The 18,884-nt window shown below is 43.1% G+C and overlaps 1 protein-coding gene across 1 annotated transcript; it reads left to right on the forward strand.

Moving 5' to 3' along the window:
• The first annotated feature begins 1,019 nt into the window (after positions 1 to 1,019).
• LOC145412604 (cytochrome P450 9e2-like) lies at positions 1,020 to 8,231 on the forward strand. Its single transcript, XM_080282519.1, has 6 exons — positions 1,020 to 1,193; positions 1,382 to 2,066; positions 3,243 to 3,461; positions 4,354 to 4,414; positions 5,408 to 5,598; positions 7,957 to 8,231. Exons 1-6 carry the CDS (start codon positions 1,020 to 1,022, stop codon positions 8,124 to 8,126), a joined length of 1,500 nt encoding a protein of 499 aa, XP_080138645.1. The 3' UTR covers positions 8,127 to 8,231.
• Positions 8,232 to 18,884: the final 10,653 nt, after the last annotated feature.

Consider the following 18,884-nt stretch of genomic DNA (forward strand, 5'->3'; position numbering starts at 1 on the left):
TGCAGCTGAAGAGCGTACAGTGACCAACTCTTCCCCAGAACGTCCAGTGGCTGATACCGCGGTGCTGCAGAGGGCAACAGCTGAAGGGTGTACAGCGGCCGACTCATCCCCGGTACGTACAGTGGCCGGTACCACGGTGCTGCTGGCGAATGACTGTGGACAAGTCCCACCCCGATCCTGGCGAGGGTTGGCCTGGCTGCGGTATAGTCTGCCGGGACTGTTCACCTGTCGTTGGCCATGTTGAGGGGAAGAGGGGCGTAGGGCCGCAGTACACCTGGGCCCGTCTCGCTCACAACTGGGCAAACTTGAATATGATTCCCAGGACGGTCACATTTTTAGAAAAATTTTGTTTCCCATATGTAGGCTACTGCTACGGCCAGGTATTCCTTCCCACCCCGATATCTCTAATCTGTAAAGACAGCAAAGTTGCTCTCGTTCCATGACTGTATCCGATACTGCCTGCAATGTTACGAGATCGTAAGTGACGGTGCCATAGCCTACAGGTTTGAGATAGCAAGGTGGGAAGGGATTCTTTGCCGGAATAGTACCTGTTCACCTAGAAATAAAACTGGGGACTTGGTTGTAAATATGACTGTTGCGTGTCATTCTAAAGGTAGACTGTGACGGTAAAAATTTGTCTGTCTTCTGTATCTACGTGCACTAGACAGACATAAACATAAGCCTTCTTCCTAAACATGCAGGCCAGAAAATTATGAGATCGTTGGTCAGGGTCTTCCTTTTCTAGGACTGTTCGTAGCTCGTACCCAGCACTGAAGTAGGGATCTGGACTGCATATTTGACTGAGTCTGACAGTCTGGGGAAGACAGGGATTTCGGGAAAAATTAAGTGTGTCTTAATGACCACCTAGCCAACAGGCATTATCCTGAGCATCTGTTTATCCTCTGTTTATCCATGCCTCATGATGGTCTAATGTGTGTGTGTGTGTGTGTGTGTGTGTGTGTGTGTGTGTGTGTGTGTGTGTTGATACCCTCTTTTTCCACCAGGCAGAATAAGCAAGGATGTTGGTGGAGATCTGGCTAGCTGTGGTGGCTGTGGTGCTGGCGCTTCTGTGGTATTCCAAGCACCGTCATAACTACTGGGCCTCAAAGGGCATTCCAACAGCACCTCATCTACCACTTATTGGCAACTTGCATGAAGGTTTCGTGAGGCCATTGTGGGAAAGTACTGATAAAGTGAGTCACCTAAGACTGTTGTTTTTTTTGTTTTTTTTTTTATTAGTGCATTCACCTGATATTTAATATTAACATGGTCACCAGGACATTTTTTTTTAAAGTTGAAAATATGATGCTACAGAATGACAATAAAAATAAATACACAAGGTCAGGAGGTTTTGTTATGAGAAAATCATGTATTGTTACAGATATACAAGTATCACGGAGGATCGAAGTTTTGTGGGAGGTATGAAGGTTTTCGACCAGCACTGCTTATTGGCGATCCGGATATTCTGCGAGAAGTTCTAGTTAAGGACTTTGATCACTTTGTAGACAGACGGACCTTTGGAGACCAAAAGGATAGTTTGCTGACGGAGATGTTGACTAACAAGACAGGCGATAAATGGAAGGTCCTGCGCTCCATCATGTCCCCAACCTTCTCTTCAGGCAAGATGAAGAGCATGTTCCCACTTGTGTGTAAAAATGGTGACACACTTATTTCCTCCTGTCTTAGAGATGCAGCAAAGAATCCAGCCATTGATATGAAGGACAAGTTTGGCAGGTTTACCATGGACACAATTGCCTCATGCGCCTTTGGTATAGAAAGCAACTCCCTCGAGAAAGAAAAGCCAGAGTTTACTCAAAAGGCTGAAACATTTTTCTCCATGACACCATTGAAGTTTATGAGGTTCATTTTCATGATCTTCTTCCCAAATCTTTACTATGCCCTTGGTTTTAAAGTAGATGCACCAGAAGTTAAGTTCTTCAGTGACGTTGTGAAAATGACCATCGCGTCCCGTGAGGCAGGCCAGCAGAGAGGAGATTTCTTAGACCTGATGTTGGAGGCCCGAGCTGAGGATGGTGGCTCCAACAGCACTACATCAGCCAAGCATGGTCTGTCTCTTCTTGGTCTTATTTGATTATAGTCATTTCTTTGTGCCGGAGAGCGACGTCTTCATGCAGTAGCACTGTCATAACAAATGCGAATGTCTCTCAGCTTCTTCCCTACCCCTCGGGGAGCGCGGTAGCTCAGTGGTAGGGTGTCGGGCTCGTAATCGTGAGGTTGCGAGTTCGCGCCCCGCCCGGTGGCTGCTGTGCTGGGAGGGGTAGCACTCTCCTGTAACCCTAGCAAGGCTATATGATCTGATAAGAGCTAGCTTGGAGATTAATCCCCTTTCCTCCCTACCCCCTGAGAGGAGGCATGTGGACTGTAAGGGCAACTTCAGCTTGCAGTCTAATTAATGGGTTTCTGACAAGATGAGCCTTGGGCCACAACAGCATCTAGCTTTAGATCTTACTGCGTAAAGTTTAATCTTTTTGCTGTTCTTGATGCACTTAGATATGTTATTCTGACTAACAGCCACCAAAATTTTAATTCAAATATGAGAAATCCTAAGAGGCAAACTTCAAAACCTTATCTTTCATTCATCTACAGTAAACTATCATCTATTTATCTATCTATTGCCAGACGACTTAATCCTGTAAGGGATGGCCACAAATAAATCGCCTCCATGTCACCTTGTCCCCTGCCATTTCACTGCCTTCCCCCCCTCCCCCAGCTCACACACCCTTCTCTCCACTACATCCCTCCATCTCATCCCTGGCCTCTCCCTCCCTCCCTCCACCTCACTCACATACACTCCCCTCGTTACTATTCTCTCACTCTCCATCCCCTCCACATGGCCAAACCACCTCAGTGTATTTCTGCTAACACTCTCTATCACATCCACATCCACACCACAGTGCTCCTTCACTTCTTTTATATGCCAACTTAATCTGGTGTCCACACACATTATTTTTTACTTCATTGTTGGGCCAGTAAGGCTAGAGAGCATGGTGCCTCTTTCCTAGGTCACCCAACTATGTTTCATCAGTCATATGCTATCCTAACCTGGCCTCAATCCATTTAAATTTTTACTCCAGTGCTGGCCAACAGGATGATCGTACCTCAGTACACAATATTTTTAACCTAAGCCACTAGACTATTTATTGACTACCCTTTTACAGTCTACCCAACTCTCAACTCAACATAGCTAACCTGATCTCAGTCCACCTAATCTATTATTCCAGTGCTGGCTGACAGGACGATAGTGGCACAGTGCACAATGTTCCTAATAGTCGGTTATGACGCCACAGCCTCCACCCTTGCTTTTGCCTCACACCTGTTGGCAAAGAACCCAAAGGAGCAAGAACGCCTTCGTAAGGAGCTCCAAGAGTTGGTGAGGCAAGAGGGGGAACTAACCTACCATGGAGTGATGGAGGCAAAATTCCTTGATGCCTGTATACAAGGTCAGTTGAAATCTCTCTTGGTCAGTACTTAGCACTCTACTCCAGTACACACATCCTTGACTTTAGACAAGGACTGACTCTGTACCTGGATGAGTAGTAGTCTTGATTGATGGGTGCACGAGTGAATGAAGTGGTGTAAAGGTCATGTCATATACAAATACCTGAGGACCTGTTTTCTTCAAAATGTATTACCCCCGTCTTTTAAGAGCAATGTGTCATGGCATCTCCAAACGAATAAATTTGGTTTTGAATCTTTTGTACAATTTTCTCCAGGAAGGATAAATTCTACTTGGCTTACAGCTTTTGGTTCTTTCATTTTGCATAAATAATAAATAAGTAATCAAAGTCAGTGCCCGATAACAGCAGATGCAACAAGAACAATATCATCAACGTAAACTTTTTAGATGTTTGAGTACCTGTAGGAGCAGCTCTGTCCATTCTTCTCTCTCGCTAGTGATTTTCAGATTCAAGGTGCTTTGCTTTCATATACTTTAGCAAAGCCAAACCACACTCCAAACAAAAGCACCCTCCCATAGCACACTACATCAAGGGCATATATTGAAGGGCCCTGAAGCTACTGCATCAACTTCTTTTATACTTATCTCCTCTCTAAGGACAGGGTGCATATGATTAAGAAGCAAGGGAAAAAAGTCCAGTTTATGAGTAGAAGAAATGTCAAAAGCATGCTCAGTGAAATGGCCACACAACTGTTCACACATTCAAGTCCCTGCAATTCCGGCTTAACCTCACAGGAATAAACACCTGTAAATTTGTGGGTGTTTTCCTTTAGAAGTGCATTTCATCAATTATTTCTGCTACAAAGAGTCAGTCCACCAATTTGCAAGGCAATTCCCTCACATTATTTTTTTTTATTTTTATTTTTTTTTTACAGAAACCTTGAGGATATATCCACCAGGTGCTGTAGGGGAGCGCGTATGCACCAAGCCATACAAGTATGTTGTGATATAAAGTTCTTGGAAATGCTGTGATACTGTACTAGGTTTCACTAAACATCCAAAACAGAATCTGAATACTTGACAATTTTAACCTTGTATCCCGAGCATTTCCATCCATATAAGTTTCCTGCCTTCCTGTGCTACCACTAACATCCACTGTCCATACTGAATACAGACGAATACTAAGGTAGTGATAATCAGGACTAGTATGCTTCTGCGCTTTTTGTTTTTATGATATGTTGGCATGACTTGTGAAGATTAGTAATGTTTGCTTATATGAAATTTAAATTGGACTATTCCTTGCCTCTTCTAAACACCAGATCACTTCTGTAGTCATTTTATCACTGGTTCCCCATAATGCATAATATGCTTGGGCAGTTTCAATCACGACTAATATGATGGTATTTGAGTAAGTTTTTTTTATTACTAATGTGGGTCTTACAAAGGATTCCCCCCCTTGCCTCACCTCTTTCACACAACATGTCATTTCTAACCACTTGACCACCACCACCCAATTAACCATCTCATGGTCGGCACAATTCCAGTTCAGGGAGTCATCATTATAAGTGGGGGATGACTTCTAATGAACCTTTTCCATGTAACAGCTACTGTAAATTGAGGGAAACTGGAAACTGGAAAATCAGCTTCATATGTAGCAGTGAGTTTTAACAAGCAATTGTTAAGTCCACTGAGGAATTATTAGCAAAAAATGATGTAAGAAAATGTCGCTTCTGACAAGCAGGAACAACTGTACCCCCTAGCTCATATGAACATGAACCAGTGGACTGCAGGACAAAGCTGATCTTCTTAGGTAGTCCACCATCCTCCTTTCGGGGGACAGAGAGCAGACAGAGAGACATCCTTAACTAGACAGCACCCACACAAAAGTCATATCAGTATCATCACATGACTGTACTGTACATCACCAGCACCTAATGAGTACAGCCTGTATTCTGTTCCTACTAACAACAGACAACTTTCATTGCCCAGAGTACCCGGGACAGATGTGGTGCTCAGAGTGGGCGACCTGATCCAGTTCCCAATCTGGAGCATACACCGTGACCCACGCTACTGGCCCGAACCCCTCAAGTTCCGTCCAGACCGCTTCATGCCTGAGAACAAGGCCAACATCAAGCACTTTACACACATGCCCTTTGGAATGGGACCCAGGAATTGCATCGGTATGGATCAGATGTTTTATGTTTTCTGATACCTAACATAACCTATTGTAACTAAATTATCACTGCAAGTACAGTACAGTAACTTCATGCACATGCCCGTTGGAATATTGCTCTAACAACATCAAAGTTCCATTTTTAACCTGCTGGACAAAGTTTGTCTCCGCCTGATCACCACTCACCCAGCAGTAAAACTGAGGACCTAAATGTTAACAGACTATTGCAGTTGTACTTTTGGGGAAGACCAGAGACTTTTCAAACACTATAGGCAATAATCTTAAGCCTCCTCCTACTTCTTCAGTGACATAGGGCATCTGAGCTTAGGAAAAAAAAAAATTGTTGCTCTTGTTTCCTAAAAAAAAAAAAAAAAAAAAAAAAATCTTTATAAGTTTCCACAGTGGTTAATAAATGTTTTTCTTTTCCATTTCATAAATATTCTTCGGGAATATCAGGAACATCACACTCAAACATTTTGGAACGGAACTCAGGAACTAGACTGATAAGTTGTATGTAAGACTGCTTCCCTCCCTCCCCGTACAATTACAGTACTATACACTTTACAATCAAGCTTTTCTCCTACTCACAGATATACAACACTTTCATATTTCTCACTGCCACCACTACTTCATAATCAAACTAGCTTAAGTTGTGTACTGTATAAAGCTGCTTGTTTATGTATTTTTTCACAAATATAGCTATCATACACTTCACAGCCAAATTCACCTTGTATGATTCACTTTCCTTTGATGGCTAATTATGTATTCCTAGGTTGACGGAGGCTAGGTATAATATACTGTACGTCTTCAGGAATATGCTAAATGATCCCACATCATATTATGCATCAGCGAGGAAACAGAAGGGCATGCCCTACAGTAGGTGTGAAGTAGACAGTGGTACAGTAGGAAAATCTTGTCCTTGACTGAATAGCAATATGGAAGGCAGCCATCTGATGATCGTGGCCAACACATGCAAGCATGTTGGGGCCTTTATAAACGAACACAATGAAACTATACCTAATCAGACCCTGGAAAAATTAACATACAACTGATCTGATTTGGAAAACTAATTAAAAAAACAATCATGTAACCAATCAGATTTGAAAAAATGCACAGATAATCAGATTCAAGATAAGTAAGCATCTAGATAATGCCACATCACTGAACCTCTTGACTTGTGTTTGCCAGTTCACTCTGATAATGCATTCTTCATCTTAATTTTGCTACTTACAGACTGAGTGCATTTTCCTTAATGTGGCACAAATTTTCATCCTTTTGGAACTATTTGACATGGCTAAATGCAGAAAAAGACAACAGTATGGCTATACATCCATTCCATAACAGTTCTTTATGACTAATATCAAATTCTAATGTTAATTTATTATTACAATTCAGTGCTTACGATGGAAATATGGTAGTCTCAACCAAAGTTAGTGTACTGCAGTATGTCTCTCTCTCTCTCTCTCTCTCTCTCTCTCTCTCTCTAACTTTCATCTTTCCAAAAGTCCTCTCTCCCTCTCTCTTCCTCTGTCTCTCTAACTTTCTTCTTTCCAAAAGTCCTCTCTCCCTCTTCTTCATTTTGTTCAAGTTCAGTCCCCTCCCGCCTTCAGGTCTATTTCTCATTCACATTTCCACTCAACCATTGGTCTGTCTTTCCCTTTCCCTGCATCTTCTGGATGTCATTCTCCAGGTTGAGAAAGCACCCTAGTAATGAAAGTCCTTACCGATCAGAACAGATTTGTTAGAAGGCAGAAAGAGTAAAAACTAATAACTACATTCTTGGACCGATGGAATTTAATCAACTCTACATTCTGTACTACGTTAACTGAGATGGTAAATGCATGAATAAGCCCGCAATTTAGGATGGACAATTATAGAATGCCTGTGGCTTATGTGATCTTCCTGCAGCCTATATTGCAGAGTGCAGTCAGCAGCAATGTAGACGGGCCAAGCATGCTCTAGCTTTGTTACATATTTTGGCATTCACGCACTCAGTTAAACTCTTTCAGTCTGGCGATATATTCTGCATTTTATTCTTGCTCCACCAGATGATTTCATTCACCTCAAGAGAGATTTTTTGGACTGGAGGGGTTAGCTATAGACTTCATTAACCACTATAATATGACAGGTATTCAATAAGATGAATAAAAGTCTGCTGGCAGCTACAATAATAGCTACCCATCGCATCTCACTCCGTATCTCACTCTGTCTGAATCCATCTACCAATCTCTCTGTTTCTCTCTTGACACCCTAAACCCTCCTTCCAGCACTGCAGTTCACCCTGGCGGATGCCAAGGTAGGTCTGACCCAACTTGTGTAACAATAATTCTCTCTCTCTTTCTAACTCCTTAAACCCTCTTTGCAGCCATGCGGTTTGCCCTGATGGAAGCCAAGGTGGCTCTTGCAAAGCTAGTGCTGGCTGCTGAGTTAGAGGTGGCTAAGGGATATGAGGAGATCCGATTCGAGAGGTTCGCCTTTCTGGTCAGACCTCAAGATGGATGCAAAGTGCTTGTAAAACCACTGAGAGAGGAGTGAAGATAAAGAACATGCCAACAAAAGCAAATGACTCAACAAGAAAGATTTCTACAAAGAGGTGGAGGCTACAATAAAAATGCCTATATGAAGAAAATACTGTAAAACAAAAATTACAACAAATCACATGAAAATAGTCTACAAGTTGAGCCTAAACACACACACACACACACACACACACACACACACACACACACACACACACACACACGCACGCACGCACGCACGCACGCGAGAGAGAGAGAGAGAGAGAGAGAGAGAGAGAGAGAGAGAGAGAGAGAGAGAGAGAGAGAGAGACAGACAGAGGGGAGCTACAAAATATTTTGCAAGATAGGGTTTAATAGGAGAAGCCTACAAATAGAGGCCACACACAACAAAGTGCTAATTAAATCACTGAGAGAAGTGTGATGCTAATGAAATACCCGAGGGACAACAGCAGAAGAGAGGCCATAAGAAATATTACTTCCAAGAGATATATTAAGTTCCCAGTACAAGATTCGTCACGAAATGCTACGGAAATACCTACAACAGCAGTGTCATTAAGAATCTACAGTATAAGAAAAAGGAAAGTCAAGTGTTCATTGCAGTTTCCAAACAGAAGAGTAGGCCTACACACACCTCCAGGGAATGTAAAATGGTTTTCAAGGAGTATGCCAGGGGAAATTAAAAATTAAAGATGTTTCTATTATCTCTGATTGATAATATTTATCAATATTTCGTATTTTAAGAAAATAAATTTACACCCTGGGATAACAATGTTGATATTCAGTACTGTAACAGTAGTTTAGTCCATAACACAGGAGTCCCTTTATATCACTTTATGTGTCTAAAGTAGTACCTACATTTTAAAATGTTTATGCGCTGTTAATATGCCAACATCAGCAATTCTATAACCAAATACAGGCGACCCCCACTTTATGAACTATCACGCTATGAAAATTCGCTTTAAAGAAGATAGCGTTTTACTACCTTTCGCTCGCTTAACGAACGCCAAAATATGCTTTAACGAATTTTTTCCGTGCGCATTCTTAGTACGCTGATTCTACCACAGCGCTACTATAGAGAAAACGCACATCCATTCACTCCTGCCCTACTATCCAAAACAGTAAAGTACCTTGCTGCCACAGGTGCAGCTTTTACCGTATTCTGTCATCATGCTGCCCAGAAAATAAAACTCAGTTAAAGTGTTACTCATGTTTTTTTTAATTGGCCAGTTGCTTGTTAAATCGTCAATGTAGTTGTAGATTAATGGCTAGGGAGTCATAAAATACACAAATGTTGATTCAGACTGAGCAAAACTGGGGTTAATACGGGTGGATGGGGGGAAAAAATCGGGGTCCTGGAACTAAACTACATTTAACCCATGTTATTACAGGTTTACACAAGGAAATATTGTTTTAGCAAATAATTTTTCAGGAATGTAACCCATTTGTAAAGTGGGTGCCTCCTGTATTTTGTGTTTTCTTAATACTGTGTGTGTAAATAAGCATGTTTAGTTACCCCCAGAAGCCATATATGACTTACTTGTTACCTGTGTACACTGACTAATGGCAAATTAATCTGAGTGATGCATCTGAGGGTGTCAAATTCATAATATGCATGCATGGTTTCTAGGTAATTTTTTTTAACTATAATTATGCTGTAAGAACGTAATTACCAGAGACGCATTTTATATTTGAATAAATGATGTCATTATAAAATTTATTTCATTCTTGCGTGCTGTATGGAGAACTTCTGAATTAAACAAATTCAAAATCTGTTCACGTGTGTGTTGCTCTTTCCTCTTTCGCATCTGTATAAAGGCTTATGCAAGTGATCAAAGAAACCCAACACATTAATTTTCTCAGTTTTCATTACAGACTGCAGATGAAAAAATGTAGCAGAACTCTGGTCAAGAACTTGAACATATAGTAACAGATCTACACCACGAGAAAAGAGTTTGCATCTAGTACTGAATTCAGATTTAACTCTTTTTCTTTTCATGGACACAGCATGCTAATTTATTTAGAGTACCTCTAGAGAATCTTATTCAGCTAAAGGGGATATTCTTTGAATGGGAAGAGTTTAATAAAGTTTTCAATATCCACTTCACTACTAAGATGTTCTCATAAGTTGAAGAATCCATCTACCAGTCTACAGCTAGAATATCTTCATCTTGGAAGAAACATTCACAAACAACCTCCCTCCTGTTGCCCTATCCTCCATCAGGATGACCTACGTCCATCTCACAGCACTCTTGTTTATATACCTCTCCATTCCTTCCCTCCACCTCATCCTGCCTCCCTCTCCTCTTCTCTTCCTCTATCTCAAACATATGGATTCTACACACAAACTCTCACTCTCCTTTCACTCCTTAACTATGGCCAAACCATTTTGGGGTACTATTTGGGGCAACTATGGGGGAACGAGTAATAACCAAGCCATACAAGTAAGTTAGTTGGAATGTCATCATCCTTTAGACTCATCCTAAGGACATTTCTCACATTAAAAAAAAAGAAAAAAAAAAAAAAAAAAAATCTTCCAATCCCACTTGCGAGACGGATCATAGGTCCATTATGGAAGCTTTATTATTTTTACTTCAACTTGGTCTAAAACTACAATACGTCTATCGTAAATGTTAAGCAGTAACAACAGCTTATCACTAGAATATGGTGCTAATCACGAAAAAGTGCTATGAAAAGGATGTAAAGCCACAGCATTGCCTTCTTCTGCAGCTGAGTACGGGAGAAGACGAAAATCTGGGCCAAGTTAAGGTACAAGAACTAAATACTTGTGTAGTGGTAGGAAACTCATCTCGCAACCGGATGCCCTGAAGTTCGTCTATAGGAACAGTTAGACTACTGAATATTTTTTTCCTTGTCCCTGTTCACCTGTCAGGATAAATCGTGATAAAGGTAATGGTGAAAGTAAACGCCATGGGACGCATAGCCACCGTGGGTGTTCTCATCTTCACAAGTTAGACCTTTGACCCTGTGGCTGTTCATCACCCAGGTTACCAGAGATACCTCCCATAAGTGTTACTTTAGGAACTCATTTTATCTACTACGGTAGTTAGATACCTGATTCGAGTGGCATCAGCTACCTGCACCACGATTCGAACCTTGGAACTATCGTGCTGGCAGACATAGCTAAAAATGCTAACCTGGATGTAAATCTGATGGTCGCATGTATTCCAAGGAAGATAGGAACCTGGCAGAAATTAATTATCTGCTTCCGTGAACCCTGTCAGCTCGATAGGCATTAATCCTTGGCCACCGACCGTTGACAAATGATGCCCCTATCTTGCCTTTTTTACCGTCCACAGCTGTGAGCGGTCTGAAAAGTTCACGGAAAAGCATCGCCGGCCCAGTGACTGTGGTTATCAGAATTGTGGCAAAAAAATGCGACTTGTTATCTGAAAGGCTACAAGCAATGACAATAATATCCTTAACACAGATGAAGATCATTTAAAACCGTCAAAACGTATAATGGCAATAATCAGTTACCGAACACAGCGTGTCACGAGCTGAAGTGACTAAGGGATGGGCTGATCTAATTCCTCATCTCTAGGCTTTAATGTTACTCCTGTTATTATCTTAAAAAAAAAAAAAAAGGTATTTAGCTTTCGTGTGGCGAAATAGGTTTTGCAGATCATACTCGTACTATTGGATGAGTGTTTTGCAGAGATAGGAGCTTTTAAGCACCTGGGTGTCAGGGGAGCTGCCTCTCCCGTGCAGCCCAACAGTTGGGATAAACCCCTTATATTATTGTCTGGCATTTAGCTGCAACGGTGAATGAAAGTTCCCTGCTGAGAGTTCATAGTGCCGCCATCACTATTCATGTTTCGCTAAATACTGTATAGTATTCCATTCCAGACGGATTTATTCAGTTAAGAGTGCATAGGCGCTGACATTGAGTGTGACTACTGATACTACTAACCCTCTCATGATCGGCACAACTTTAGCACAGTAGCAGCCCGTGAATAAGTGAAAACCACGGATATAGAGGGCCTAATGTATTCTATTTCTTCTAATGTCAGACGATTTTATTTGCCTAGGATACCCGGGACAGAGGTGACACTGAGGCCGGGGGATGTCGTACAGATCCCCTTCTGGAGTCTGCACCGTGACCCCCGCTACTGGCCCGAGCCAGAGAAATTCCAACCAGATCGCTTCATGCCCGAGAACAAAGCTAACATAACGCACTTCACACACATGCCCTTTGGGATGGGACCCAGAAACTGCCTTGGTAAGGTGTCATATGTTTCCCTTCTTCCATTACCTAACCAATCCTACGTTAATCTAATCTGACTTAAACCTAAACTTACCAGCAGAAGGAAAGCCTTCTAGTAGCCCGAGTAGTAGGCTAGTAGTTGAAGTCCCTGGCTCATCTGAACATGAACCCTGTGGACTGCAAGCTGAAATGGTTATCGATCTGCAATCCACCACCCTCCTTTCAAGGGGACTGGCAGAGAACTGAGGGGTCTCGTGAAACCGGCCAGCTGCACTGCCCAGTCATATCGGTGCTACCACGTGAAGGCGTTCCTCTCCAGCACCCGGTGGACGTGTAACACTAGTGATGAGTCTTCATTCCACTACTAAAGTCAGTAAAAAAAAAAAAAAGTTATTCACTTCAGTTCGTTGACGTCTAATTTAATTTCCACTTCACCCAGACGATTTTATTCAGCTCAGGAAACACCTCTCGCACTGAAGGAGTTAATGAAGCCTGCAGTAAATATGGCCTCTCCATTTAGAAGTGTCTCGTCTGCGCTGAATAAAATCGCCTGGAAATAGCAAGAATAATTGGGGAAAAAATACCTCATACAGAAATGAAGGGGTTAGCAGCTCGCAGCCTTACACTCAAAGGTAATGTACTTGATGAGACATCATCGTGGGGAAAGCGTTTATGAATTCCGTATCCAACCTCTCGTGTTCGAAAGAGTCGCTGCTAATCTGAATAAAATCGTGTGGCTGTTGCAAGAGAGAAGAACAAACACGTCCTCTACTTGAAGGGCTTAAACCTCACTTCCTCCATCCTCACCCTTCATCATTATCATTCCCACTCTTCCCCTTCCCCCCCTCTCCCCTTCTCTTTTCTCCCCTCACCTCTTTTTCAATCCCTCTCTTCCCTTCTCTTCCATTCCTCTCCTCCTCTTCCCCTCCCTGCTTCCTATCGCCTCCTCTCCCTTTCCCTTCCCCTCATTTCTCTCCTCTCCTCCTCCTCTCCCCTTCCCTCCCCTCCTCCCCCTTCCATCCCTCTTCTCCCACCCTTTCCCCTCACTTCGTCATTACCCCCTCCCCTCCAAACCATTCCCCTCACTTTCTCTACTTTCCACCCCTCATCTCCTCTCCCTTCACTTCCTCTTCACCTCCCCCTTCCCTACCTCCTCCACCCTCGTTACTTATATAACTAAGAATAAGTGATAAGCAGTGATCAGTCAGAGAAGGGGCTGGAAATTAAACTGATAAAAAAAATCATATAAATCTATGTACGTATGCTAGTAAGTAGAGGTATGTATGTAGGTATGTAACCCAGGAAAGGCCAAGGTTAAATGAAATGTAATAAAATTAATATGTATGTCTAAGTATGAATAGCATTTATGACAAAGTCGGTAACTTGAATATACAGTAAATATACTACAAATCAGAGGAGCCTACAGTATACGAGTATATATGCCTTTGCCTAACGGTATGTAGGCATTCATACAAATGTACACACTGATCATATTCTAAGAAGTGATGTATGTATGAATGTATATTTTGGACACAGCATAAAGTCATATGTGGGTAGGACAGATACAATGCAGGCGGTGAAAAAGAAGACACTTGATATCGGCAGTGGTATGGTGTAGGTTTGGTTATTTGATTGATGCGGACATGCGTTAGCATGTGAGCGTCTCGCCTCACAAATTCAGTGGCAGTTGGTGGGGTCCAAACCCACCACTCAGAGCGTCCTCCAAATGTTGGGTCAACATGAACGTTCCATCAAGTCACCCTAGACACAGCGTTATTACCTAATCGCCCGCATCCACCACCAGCACCATTATCAGCACTATCACCATCTCTCCAACCTCACTCCCACCTACCCCCTAAAGCACTTGATGCCAAGGTCACATTCATTGTCTCTCACGGGTACTTCCACAGAGCCAGTGCCAGAGTAGCCGGGCACTGTCCCCCGCGCCTCACTCCCTCCCAGTCTCGCCGTGCCTCACTCTCCACCTGGTTGCCTCACCCTCGAGACTCCTCTGCCTCTCTCTCACTCCTCAGACCTGCCTCATACCTAAGCCCTCTTCCAGCCTCACTTCTGCCAAGAGATTACGGTGCGTAATTTGGTGATAAATTATTGAGTTTAGACAATGGCCATAATAGTTCGTTCCTTCTAACTCCCTGCTGGCCAACACAGCTGTAATATTTTGTTTCAGCTAATGCCTGAAACTGTCATCTTCCCGTTAACGAATACCAAGTTATAACAGAGATTATAACACTAGAATATGGTGTTAATCACGAAGAAGTGATATGAAAAAAAGAGTCGTAGTACTCTCTTATTCTACCCAGTTTACTTGGGTTTAAAACAGTCGTCTCTTCGTCTCGCACGCTGGACTGTAACATGAAATTATCACAGGAATATGGTGCAGTCACGATGAAGTGCTGTGAAAACGATGTAGAACCACAGTGTTGTCTTCTTCTGCCACTTAGTTACGGGAAATAGGATGTAAATGGACATAATCTAGTTAACCCTCTCATGGTCGGGATAACTTTAATATACGGTATTATTCCAGCTAACGTAAGATGGTTTTATTTATCTGAGAGTGACTGATAACGCCTTTGAGTGTTAAGTGTACAGAAAAACGGTAACAGCCAGTGCCATAACTAACATCCTCTTCATGGTGTTGGGGTATGTGAGCGAGGGGGGTGTGAGCTGTAAGAGGGGCAGCTTGATGGCGGAGGACAGGGTAAGACGGTGGAAACTTGTTCATAACCACCCCCTCCAGGATTGAGGCTTCTGGCTAAACAGAAAGATAGACAAACAGTCGTGCTGCAGAAAGACACACAAATAAACAGACAGGCACAGACAGACATAGATAGATACACAGATAAACAGGTAGACATAGACAAAATGACAGTCAGACAGACAGACACAGATCTGTGGTGCAGATGGATGCTGGATATTTTAGTGCAGTGATTATGTTTACGGGAATCTGACCATCCTGCTAAGGGTTAGAAGTGATCTATTGTATGAAAGAACAAGATTTCAATTCCGGGCGGGGACAGGAAACTTTTTTTTTTTTTTTTTTTTACATCAGGCTTTATTGATCATCCCTTACAGCTTAGGCCCAACGACGTGTAAAAAAAAAGCTAATACCATCACACCAGTTCTGCATGAAACGGCCCCCGCATTTATTCAGTGTGGTATCAGCACCGAAGCTATGGTGGCGTAGGCAATATAGCGTCTGGTGTGAATTACCTCATCCAATAAGCTCAATGGCAGTTCAACAATACGCAGCACACACACGCAGCGTGGCTCGTGTGGCTTTTGGTGTGAGACAGCCTTGAGTCACAGAACCTAAAAAGAGCTAACATTAACACAGTAGAAGAGATACACTGGAAAGGAAAATTTGGAAGTGTGTATTTGCTCTTACTTGACAAAAATCCCTAACCTCCTTTCAGCTCAGCTCATGACAAGGTGTCGTCACACTGGAAGGTGAGACTCATACCTACCTCACAGCAAAGGCTTAGCGAATTTCAGTTAACAAGAATTCAGTATTCAAGTTGTGTGAGTGGGTCAACTCCGTTTAATAAAACTAAATCGACTATCGTGGCCTCCTACGCCCACGAAACATGACTCAACACAGCAAAACCACTAGTCATCGTGACTTGAACCTTGGGCCTGTATTTATAAACTCTGCTAAGTCCTGCAAAAGACTGCTTTTGTATAGTTCTGTTTATCACAAGCAACGATCAAACAGTGCTGGAGCGGGTCGCCTTCACGTGATGGCACGGATATAACCGTTCGGTTCCACTGGTCGGTTATATCGGTGCCATACAGGTTTCGATGGATATAGAAGCCTTCCTAGCACCTCTTTCTTAGCGAATAATTCTATTTACAGTTTAAAATTGTCGTGTATGTTATTAATATCCTGCCACAGGCAACCATTGGTGGGGACAAAGGGGTATCCTCCCCCTCTCAAAGAATAAAATGAAATTATGCAGTAATTTAGTCATCTGTTTACTCGCGTATTTTAATCCATTCATTCAGTATTAATGATTATTTCCTGAGTTGTTTCATTTACAATATAATACTATAAATTTTTATTAATCTAGACAGGGGTACCAATATAATACTTTCCAAGCAGATGTTAACTAAAGAATATGATCTCCAATATTCAGGTTTCCCCATAATAAATCCCGATCGCACCCCTGTAAACAACTTAAATACCTAAGGTAAAGGTGCAAGAAACCCTCGTATGTCATTTACTCATATTCTCGACGGATAAAGATCTCCCTAGCACATCGTCCTTACCAACTTATTTCTGCATATGGAACATAGATACCAGTAGGCTATTCTCTTATGTTGTTTATGCAGTCTTTAACAGTGTCGCCAAAATTTAGATACCGGTACTGTAGAAGTGAACATAAAGATGTAGCATGCAAACTAAATCACTAAACTGACACCGGTATTCTCTTTCAAGTTACTTATCGAATCTTTATGGATATAACCACGAGTTAGATTCCACAGAAAACAACATAAAAAGGGAAACAGTAATAAGATATTGTTAAAGAAAGAAAGCTAGTGAGAACACGACCGTTTTGAATAAGGACCCAGGACCCAGTATCACCAGTCATCATGAATGTGTATCCTTGAAGTGTTGTCGGCCACACGTCCCTACTTTTTATTCTCTCTCTCTCTCTCTCTCTCTCTCTCTCTCTCTCTTGCCAGGATTACAAACAAACGTACGCATCTTGATCCAGACTGGAGCCATATTGGGTTTTAACGTACATCGTAGATCGTAATAAGATTTTGCAAGACATAGGGAATTTTCCTCCAGATTCAGAGGCTGTCTAACTCGCCCTCAAAAGGTCCTACAGTAAGCGCAGCAGTTTTAATCCCAGGTTCATCTGAACGTGAGCCCTGTAGACTGCATGACGATGACGTCCCTCTCCTGTAGTTTAACATTCCCCTTCCAATGGATTAGGAGGGAGCTGAGAGAATGTTTGCACAACCGTGCAGCGGAACTGTCCGGATTGTGGCCATCGTGCGTAGGCACCCCTCTTCAGCAACATGGTGTTAGTAATTTTGTCTAAAAAAAAAAAAAAAAAAATCGCTGAGAAATACGCTAAAAATTGGTAGGCCTACATAATAATAATAAAAAAAAATGTTGCTAGACGGAACAATGGCGACTCGTAAAAACATTTATACTGAGAAATAAATTGGTCTAGTGTAGGCCTGCCTATAGCTCGTTCACATTAGCTTGGTGGAGACATGTTATATTGCAGCTCCAATTCCCGTACTTCACTGGCAGAATTAGGCAATGCTATGGCTCTACATCCTTTCTGTTCTGCTAGGTATTTCAAGGTCGACTTCTCGTTCTAAGAACACTAGGTACTGAGCGGGGTCCTCTTTCTAGACAGGAACTAGAACACACAACAAGAAGAACAGAGCATAAAAACTCGGCAGACCAACCTCACACATATATTGCCTTAATTCTGACTGCCTTATAGTACACAGCAAATATATACAGTACTGGTTACATGGACAATGTCAGGCATAGTACACAACAATTACTGCACACAGTACATACAAGTGTGGTCACTGTCATCATTATTCACTAACGATACACAATAGATACAGATACAGTCTGAATAGTCTTTACCATACAGTCTTAGTGTATTACGCGTTAGTTATAGACTTAGCCAGTTCTCACTGTACATTAGAGGTGCCGCTATGTTGAGTATGGACACTGTCAGTTCTTACTGTACCATAAGCGTGGATAAGACATGTAACACAGACACTGTCAGTCCCTGTTTCACTGTGGTAGCACTGTCGGACTTCTTGAGCTGCTGGAATCTGGGCTAATCATAAGTGGCGCCCGTGCATGGGAGGCAGGTTGTCGAGCGTGCCCTCACGCAGGGGGTGAGGTCGTCCGGACGTGGCTGCGGACTGGTGTACGAGGAGGCCCTTTCCTGGTGGGGCCTCGACTTGGGAGCTGGCCCTCAACTGGAGCCGAACAGGGCCAACAGACGCGCCTGTCGTAGCTGCTCCTGGCGGAGGGTCGTCTGGGGCTCGAGAGGTCTCGCCCCGTGGTCCTGGGGAAGTCCCTGAATGACTGGGGGCTGCGGTCACAACTAGGCCGGACTGCTGTCAGGAGCTGCCTGCTGCATCCCTTCCGGGTGGCGTCCATCAACACCGGGCATCGTCCAGGGGCGACCTGTAGGGCGTGGATCCCCTCTCGAGGGATAAGTCCCCGCCACCACTCCTCGAACAGCAGCTCCTCTGGGGGGCTGTACCTGTGAGGAAAGGGAGAGAGGTGTCCCGCTCGGCCTCCGGATGTAAGGGGCCGAGCCAGAGACTTCCTCTGAGGGGGTAGTCCCAGTGACTGTGGATCAAGGGCGTACGGTGACTGTCCCTTCCCCGACGCGTACAGTGACCGTCACCGCGGTTCCACAGGCTCTAGGGACAACAGCTGAAGCGCGTACAGTGGCCGACCCTTCCCTGGTACGTACAGTGGCTGATACCGCGGTGCTGTTCCCTGAGGAGGAGGCAGATGAAGGGCGTACAGTGGCC

Source organism: Coenobita brevimanus, chromosome 93 (assembly GCF_032717465.1).
Source record: "Coenobita brevimanus isolate Jiangsu-jjx chromosome 93, ASM3271746v2, whole genome shotgun sequence".
NCBI classification, from domain to species: domain Eukaryota; kingdom Metazoa; phylum Arthropoda; class Malacostraca; order Decapoda; family Coenobitidae; genus Coenobita; species Coenobita brevimanus.